General features: G+C 33.0%; 1 protein-coding gene across 1 annotated transcript; it reads right to left on the bottom strand.

The window, feature by feature from the left end:
* Positions 1 to 2178: 2178 nt before the first annotated feature.
* LOC139860598 (eukaryotic translation initiation factor 5A-like) lies at positions 2179 to 4145 on the bottom strand. Its single transcript, XM_071849344.1, has 5 exons — positions 3960 to 4145; positions 3108 to 3230; positions 2968 to 3024; positions 2807 to 2881; positions 2179 to 2473 (listed from the first exon to the last, which is right to left on the bottom strand). Exons 1-5 carry the CDS (start codon positions 4080 to 4082, stop codon positions 2369 to 2371), a joined length of 483 nt encoding a protein of 160 aa, XP_071705445.1. The 5' UTR covers positions 4083 to 4145; the 3' UTR covers positions 2179 to 2368.
* Positions 4146 to 9875: the final 5730 nt, after the last annotated feature.

Consider the following 9875-nt stretch of genomic DNA (forward strand, 5'->3'; position numbering starts at 1 on the left):
ACGGGCTTTTTTCAATATTTCTAAATCTATGTATGGGCTTTTTTCCAATTTTTTAAATAAGGGTTTATATGAGCTAGAACTATGGGAAAAAATGAATCTGGTATAAATGAAATTGGATTTGATCCTTGTCCCATTTAAATCTATTTAACCTCATTTGCAACGCTACTGTTCTAGATGTCGTCTGTGGACTGTTTCAGCTTTGGACCAGCACAGTTTCTTCGTTATACTGTTGAAGAATCGAGGCCTATCGTCCTTTCCGCTACTGGTATGATCAGCGCCAGAACGGTGACGTTGCGGCGAAGAAGGAGCAGGAGATATGTACTCATACTTCTACTCACCATCGATGATGAACTTGCAGACAGTTCGATGAAAGGTCTCAAAGAAACTTCTAGCATAGCACACAAAATACTCTCATAATTTAGTTAAATACGGTTTGGCTAATTGAAGTAGATATTTGATGATTACAAGGTTTAACTTATACATAAAAAAGCTACTTATAATTTATACATTAGTGAAATAAACTAATTTTTATTTAGTTAAAGTTTACATATTACTTAACATATCAAATTAGTAAATACTACGCACATCTTGTTTGATTAGAAACAAGGCTTAAATTTGTAGAATCATCGATAAACCTCAACACTATTTCGACAAGCTCGTTGACTTTAACATCTATTGCAGTGGTATCCAAAACTAGTTTTGGCACCTGACCAACATCAAAATCAGTGCACCCATTGTAACCTTCCAACAACTTCTCCATATCCTGCCACGTGGCTGGCTTATGCCAACTGCCACCACAACCATCTTTCCCTCTATTTTCGAGCCGTCGACGCCACTCAACTTGGTCCCTTGGCTTGCACTCGACCACTACAACTCGACACCCATCGAAAGAATCAGCTAGCTTAACTAGCCGATCTAAGTGGGTCTTACGCGAAAGTGGTGAGTCAATAACAACATTGAGGCCAAGACTTAACTGAGTCTTGGTCATTTTCCAAAGTACTTCATAAGAAAGATCGTTAAGGAGTTTTGTATTTGTATTCGATTCTAATTGTGATTCAATCGTGAAAGTGGAGTCTCGTATGTCGTCTTTGTCTAGAAGCGGGCATCTTAGCAAAGCAGCTATGTAGCAGGCAAGCGTCGTTTTGCCCGTTCCAGGGTGTCCTTTCATTGCTACTATGACTTGTTGTTTAGCCTCTTTTTGTTCCATGAAGGATTTTTATCTTGGGTAGAGTTTGGCGTAATGAACTTTTAAATGTCAAGAGATTTTATATTGGTGAAGTTAATGTCACTTGTTATATTCTTTTTAATTTGTCGTTTTAAAAATAGTATGTAGATAAGTTTTATATTTAGTAAACACTTGTTGAATTGTTGAATGTAAAACAAGTACTGCGCAATTAAGAACACAATTATATGATAGAAGTCATGTTTAGATAAGGTGACAGTGACCTTCATTGACGACTTAACAAGATAATATTGTCTTTGGTTAAAGACGTTTGAGTTTTTGACATGTGTTGTTGAGATAAGTTTGCTATGTCAAGACGATGGTGACTAAAGTTCTGAAAAACTACAGAAGTAGTCATTGATTTCAGAAACCATTTGCACAATAAGCCCTCAACTATCATTTTTAACATTCGGGTTCAGTAATTTTCCAGTTTCCTAGAAACCAAAAGTTTCTGCAGGTTAACGATTTAGGATATCAAACACTACGTCAAGAGGATTCAACTAACCCTAGGAAGTGCGCAAAAGCTCAAACGTACCATTGAAATTTGAAAAGGATGATTACTATAACAATTTAAGATTCCGATAGAAGAGAAGATTCTCGTTTCAAATATTGCATCTATGGAACAAATTCAAACTTGAAATGGATCTAAAAGTTTAAAACCGTGTTAACAAAAGCTCTACCCTAACACAAGCTCAACGCATATATCTATCAAAATTCAATAAAGTTCAATTTGATGACTTCTTTCAAGCTTACATGCTAACTTCTTTGCAACCCTGAAAAAAAATATGAAGTGAACAATTCTCGAACATGAGCCACATAACCTGACCAACTTTTAGCCATATGTTAAAGCTCAAAACCATCACCTCTAGCTTTAAGGACTAGAGATTTATCTGCTAGGATAAAGAGTAAGAATAACAAGTAATATCCACAAATAAACCCTAATAAATACGCATCAATGATCCAAACACAGCTGCATTTTATAGCATCCACAATTACAATAAATTTGAAGTACATAGGTCAAAATACTTTTATGTTCAAGTACGGAAACATAAAATAGTCAACAATTATATGAAAAGCAGATAGTAGATTGCTAGTATTACAACAGAAAAGTTTCAGCTGATAGTGCAAAAGTTTATGAGGATGATACTATTTAGCGCCGCTGATGTCCTTGATAGCACAAATCTGCTCCTCCCCCATTGCAGACATCACACTCACAACAAGGTCCTTCCCCTCTCCAAATCCATCCTTAATCTGCCAATCACAGAATCAGTAGCAATCAGTAGCAGTAACAATAGAATATGCATCCATTTTGTTAATAAGAAGGTATATTGTAACTTCTATAACACAAAGTCAATCAAAATACAAAGATGTTCTGTTCTACTTGAACTACTATACAAATATTGTGAAAGTAAAATCAAGTATATATGGTTAATTAAAGTTTTAGACATACAAAAGGGATTTATTTACAAAGTTTGCATAAACATAAATCTCTATCACATCTGACATATATAATAGGGCTTACAGAATATAGTTATTATATATGTGCATATAACACACATAATGAATCAGTATGACATGATATACCTGTGTCAGGAGAGCATCATCAGTTGGGAGCTTTAGGTCATCTTTGGTGTTGCCATTCTCAGTCAGCAAACTCACCTGATATAGTTTAAAATCAATAATAAAAATAATACATTGTATTCTATTAATTAATATATACTATGCTAGAATATAATGAACCATACAAATCCATCCTCAGAGATATCAATAAGCTGGTAATCAGTACGGTTGACATGAGGAACCTGAAAAACATATATAATAAATGGACCCATTAATCCTGCAACAATAAATGGGACAGAAAGACAGAAAAACAAGAATGACTTACATCACAGTTATGGGACGATGGCACGATATCTTCAAGCTTTTTCGCGTTAAAGATGTCAATAGCAACAAAGTGACACTTAGCATGACCGTGCTTGCCAGTCTTGGAGGTAGAAACTTCTACAACCTAATAAGATTTGGTTAAACATCATGAACAATGACATATATAAGTACTGTATATATGTATCACCGTCTACTTAAAACAACCTAGGCAAGAGTTCAGAAACAGTGTTTGATATAAAAAGTAAATACAAACAACCGAGCATCCAGGTTCAGGCTATCAAGTTAAAGAAGAAAACTAATTCATCAATTTATATAAGTTAAAAAGTAACACTATATCAACTTGCATCCAACTATGATATACAACTTTACCTATACCGTAAGTTTGTGCTTCCAATATTTGTGGGGGAAAAAAAATGCTTAACCACTAATCTATAGCATAATTTAGCTTCATCGTTATAAACTTTCGTCCAATAGAGCATCGCATTCAAATAATTACAGATTCAAAACAATGGATCTAGGTCAGATATCACATGTTACACTCTAGTGGCCCTTATAGACTTGACTAATCAAATAGTGTGTTGATTTCCAACTTCAAAGTGACTATTGCAACTTCAGTAAGAATATTTAGATTAATTTATACTACTAATCATCAGCCTCTTATCCAAAATCAATATATAAACATTATAAATAATTAACCACAGATCTAACACAATATGCTAAATCAGAAAAATATGCACACGCATAAAATGAACAAAACCCTAATTCCTAACTAGTCAAAGTCAAATCAACGCCTAATTAACACAAACCGGTAACAGGATTTAAAAAATTGAGGGTTCAAAAGTGATTATTAAACCTTGCAAGCGCGGTTTTTGATGACGATGTGACCACCTTTACGGATAGTACCAGCTTGTTGAGGGTAGGTTTTGGAAGCACCGGCATCGGCCTTTGATTCAAATTGATGCTCTTCGTCCGACATACTTTCAGATCTCCGATGGATGGATGGATTGATTGATAGATTTGTAGTTGATTGAAAAATGATCGAACTGGAGAGCTTGAGCAGAGTGGCGCAGAAAGGTTAATTTGGGGGATGAATATATATCGAGGGTTTAGTGTATTTAGGGTGGGCTCTAGGCCCGGTTCAGCCGTTGGTTCGGCTAGATATATTGCGTTTAAACGACGCCGAGTTAAGTGGATTGGACACGTGTGGATATTCACGCCGACCCAAATTCGATTATGGTTATTGGGTGGGTCTACTTTTTGGACTTAATATCGATTTTTCTTATATAATTTTGATACTATTTTGATACTAATATTAATATGAATGTCTTGAATATCTTTACAATTTACAAAGCAAACGTATTATATCCTACTTGTCACAATCACGATGTCCCATCAATTCTTTTTCCATGTGGATTTTTTAAAAAAATGGTATCAAATGCTACAAAATACTGCTAACTTACACGTTGACCTCAAACACCACCTAAAATTTATTTTTCTGAAGAAAAAAAAAAATATATCGATCGTTAAAAAAAAAATATCTTCCTTCTCTCCTCCAAGAACACTCACCCCAATGCAATCTAATCGGCAGGTTTCTGTTTTAACAATCGATTTTATATGGGAGCTGATTCGTACACCACCATTTTTAGCCATACACCACTAAATGTGCATCAGACAGTTGTACAGTACAGTGCTTTAAAGCACAACTAGTGGTGTATGGCTAAAATTTGGTGGTGTACGAATCATCACCCATTTTATATTATGCTGATATTAGAAATCAATTGGCGAATTAATTACACGCAGAATGATACAAGCTTTAATCCGAATTTCGGATGTATTAAATTTAGGGTTACTAATCTCATTCTAATCGATTACGTTCGATTTTTGTATAAAATTTACTGCGATTGATATTTTCCCGGCAACAGACAATTCACCGATGGTCTGTTTTACGTTCAAATCATCGGAATACGTATGTCGACGATTCATTTATCAAATTTCTCAAAACGCAGAATGTGTATACCGAATCAAATTACCACATGTAGGTAAGTGTATTCGTTTAATCTTTGTAATTTATGCTTATTTATTTCATAATTTATGCTAATTTTAATTCATCAACATTTGCGATTTTCAAAATTATATTGTAGTTTTTTTTTTATTATTAATTATTTTATATGCCTTAATTCATTTTTTCTTATTAACAAATCAATTTTAAGATAAAATTGAATTTTAACGAGATCGTGTATAATTTCCGGAATAATCTACTAATTAATTGGTGATTATCTGGTGATTTCGCATAATTTTTAGGCTAAAAACTGTTTCCACAAATTATATTGTAGTTTTTTTTATTATTATTAATTATTTTATATGCCTTAATTCATTTTTTCTTATTAACAAATCAATTTTAAGATAAAATTGAATTTTAACGAGATCGTGTATAATTTCCGGAATAATCTACTAATTAATTGGTGATTATCTGGTGATTTCGCATAATTTTTAGGCTAAAAACTGTTTCCACAAATTAAGGGATTATCTGATATATGATTTAGAAAAATAATACTAATTATTAATGATTTGATTGTGTGATAGTTTGTCTAGATCAAAAGAGAGGTTGGTTGGAGGAAGCAAAGGAGGAGGGTTTTAAAGCTCCTGATGTCAACAAGGTGAAACCTTTTATCTCATTGGAATTTTATATTGATACAATACTTGTGGAATGACTATAAGATGTTGTGCAATTTCTTACCGGTTACCTGTTAAGTGTTAACTACTCTGTTTGTTGTGGAATGCTGTTACTTTTATCCTTTGATATATTTAGGTGATTAGTGTTATTTGAAATCATATAGTGCTATTTTATATTGTTATTTCTATGTGAGTTTGAGAGTATGGCACGAAAGCATAATGTTGAGGTTCCTATTTTAACCAATTTTGTGTTATTGTTCATTTGGGTAATGATTTATCTCAAGTGATTGAATGTGTCGCATCAAGTATTTTAGCTCAAACTGAAAAGGTTCAATGCGCAAGTAAAAAGATTTAACTTATGCCTTTAAAAAAATATTTAAGTTGAATGGTCAAATGCGAATATCCAAAAAACTTTTTAAATGCATACAATCTCCAAAAGTGCTACAACTTATATTAACTTATGGTTGGAACTAAATATTATGCCATTTTGGTTGGAACTAAGAGTCTATTTATTTGTTATATTAACTTATGGTTGGAACTAAGTATTAACTTATGGTTGGAACTAAGTATTATGTAATATCCTTTGTAGCTGATTGTCTTATTATGCCATTTTGACCGGACGGGAATTAAACAATAAGTGACCTATTTTTAAGATTTTAGGTCAAATTGACCCTTCTACTTACAGCTGAGGTTGTTAGATTGAAATTAGATCCTCCTGCTTGGAATTGGTGGTGCTCCATTTGATAACATGTAAGATTTTATGAACCAAAATGCCACAATGAGAATATGTTAATGTAGTATATGTTACTTAGGACTTGCAGTAAAAGAAAGTGAATTGTAACTTGACACGGCAACCTTAGAGTTGCATCCACAACAATTCATCTTCTTTGATTTACAACTAAATATACATGTGAGCCTCAAAGGGCCTACCGCTGCAGTTTTACAAAGGGTCTGGCCACCGAGTCGTTGTCAGTCGTTAATTGGTCTCCATATTATTGTAAAAAGATTAATTGTTTGACACATTACCACTTATGACACATTAATTTGGTAATAGATTCTGATTGGTATAGTTATATGGGTCATTTAACCTGATTTTATAAAGAGAACATGAATTACTTTTAATGTTTTGAATGTAGGGACAAGCTTGGATTAGCAGGGCTTCAAGGAGTCAAAAAAGTTTTGTAGGGAAATATGGTGATAAGCATTCAGGTAAAATCAACACCACTTCTTTGAATGAATACAAATTCTTGATTTTGATTTCCATTAACAGGGATCTGATGGATATAATTGCACACCTAACTTTCAGTACAAATAATAGAATTCAAATTGATCCATGATCATTACGTTTTTGAATATAAACTCGAATCCCAGAAATCTCGCATTCGGTTTTCCTTTTTGACTGCATATCACGATATTTTCTCTGTTGGCAGTTATAAATACTTTTGGTTATATTCAAGGCTATACAATCGAGACCGATTTGGTAACATGATATACTCTAAATTTTTTAGGTAGTTCTTGCATTTCTTCATCTTTGTGTTATGTTTCAATCGTTTGTTAAATCCATATGGACATAGATTTTGGAATCAGATCTTTTTCGGATTCAGTGGATGAAACCATCAAAAGTAAGTTTGCACTCTAGGTCAAACTGATTCGAATCTGAGTTCAGAATGGTTATGGCTATGATTTTTTTTTGAAGATTATTGAACTTATCCTCATGGATAATGAGGTTTGTCTTTACACCTTTTAGCTTTTGTTACTTTGTTTATGTTTATGAGTACTTTGTTGATTTTTTGATGAAATTGATCTGCTCTTCTAAAATAAGTTGTATAGTCCCGATACATGGTTATAATTAACTTGATTGCTATTTAATTTTAATATTTGAAATTTATGCTATGTGTACAGTAATAAAATAATGATAATTGTAGCAGGCTTATAAGGCTATTATTTTTTGCTTATCTTAATGATCATGATTAATATGCTTGGCATTTAATACAATGATGTTTACAACACCGAGTCAATGATGTTTACACTATTAAGTCAATGATTTTTGCAATATGCTCATCAAAATGAATTTTATTTATCATCACATTTGTACTGAACACATATTAAAACCCATTATAATAATAGGTTGTTGAAGAACCTACATTTGTATGAGGTACTGTAGGTTGAAAATGGGCTTGTGTTGTACCCATTGTTGCAACCGGTTAACTTGTATGGTTAGTCAAAACAAATTGGTTTGCCCTATATAAGCTGGTACTTTAAGAGATTTGAAACTAAAGACCACTGATCAAGATATTTAGTGATCCTTATTTACTGATCAAAATATTTGAATTCATGTTAATTATTAGATCAATTACGGGCTCAATCGTGTAATTCCTCCTCAACTCATGTCACATGTCAAAGACCAGAAATATTTTGACCACACTTGTATTTATATTCACAAAACTTGAACGAAAAGATGGATTTACCAAAAAGGTAAAGGGGTAATCTATTTTCTGAGTTAATATGGTTAAACTGAACTAAAACAGCTTTGAATTTTACATTAGTTTGCCAGATATGGTCGCTTAATTCATCATTTCCTCTAATAAAATTATTTGATTTGATAAAAAGTAGACTTGAAGTTTCCGACTTTTTACCTGTGTCCTTATAAGCTTTATGTTTGACCCGTTTGAGATAAAATATAACCCAAATTCACTTGTTCATAATTAGGTGATACAGATGGTCATTTGTTTTCTTTAGTTGTTTCGTAATTGAGGCGCTTATTAACCATATAAAGTGAGGTATCGGAATGTACAACTCCTCTAATGTTACCTGGTGACATGAGGCTGTGCAACAATTGCTACAAGCAAGGCCACATGCTGCTGACTTCACCAATGATAGATGATAGAGGCGGCCCATGTGGTAGTGACAATGTGGTAGTTGTAGAGGTATGGGCGGTTTTTGTTACATTGTCCAAAGTAACTACCAGCAAGTGGGCCGTGATTGTGTTGCTTTGATGATTTGTCCCAATTGTGGTGGAAGAGGACACGGGCATATGAATGACCTTCTGCAATGTTCGTGGATCACTATCCAAGGAGGAACTGCTAGCATCGTTGCATGGTATCGGTAGTAATGATCTTCCTATAACTCGTGTCTTTACTATATCGTGTTTAATTGTTTTTTAGAATTCCAGATACTATGTTTGTCGACTTTGAATATTTAAAATTAAATCATATTCAATCATGAATCTGTTCAGCTTGATGTTATTACTTTTATTTTATGTAGTGTAGTTTCAACATAATATCGGAGGTTGTTATCTTACCTTTGAGTTTAGTTTGTTCAAGTTATTTTTCATTCTGTGCAATATATGAGTTTTTACATAGTAAGGTCAAAATAAGAAAACTGAGCATTAGTCTGGGTCAAAGATGATCGGTTGACCTAAAATACTTTCATGTGAATTTGCAGTTATTAATATTGCGCTTGAAAATACTAATCTAAATATATAATTATATATACTTCAATTTAAGCGATTCAAAGTAGGAAAAACAAGGAATATAACAATTCGGTAGGGTTGTATGTGTCGGAAAACATATTTTTGATGGTTTCTATTGACCCTTTTGACTGATTTCTTTAATTTGTTTACTCACCATGGGTCAATTAGTCCTCCATCTTTAAATATATAAAACCTCTTTATCTCTTCATTTTTTGTTCGGTCATCACTACAATAATACATTTTTAGCCGTCCATCTGGTTGCAACTCTAATGTTACGCTGTCAACATTTGCATACTATTTGGTCTGCTAACATTATTATTTATTCGTCTTTTCTAAATGCGATCTAAAGGAAAACAAAGTTCTAATAGACGAAATCCCGGTGCCTTTTAAATGCCAAGAAAAGGTAAATGTATCTTATTTCACATTCTTAAATCATAATGGAGTAATAAACAACAAAAAATAGTAACGATTACGAAAACTATCAACAACAAACATTGTCGTACAAATAGTAACGATTACGAAAACTATTTTTTAGAGCTGCCGTGCAACGCACGGGCTCTTAAAATCTAGTAAAATTAAATTATATATACGGTATGTTAAAAAATAGACGTCCGGATTACGTTT

The sequence above is a fragment of the Rutidosis leptorrhynchoides genome, chromosome 7 (assembly GCF_046630445.1).
Source record: "Rutidosis leptorrhynchoides isolate AG116_Rl617_1_P2 chromosome 7, CSIRO_AGI_Rlap_v1, whole genome shotgun sequence".
Lineage (NCBI taxonomy): Eukaryota > Viridiplantae > Streptophyta > Magnoliopsida > Asterales > Asteraceae > Rutidosis > Rutidosis leptorrhynchoides.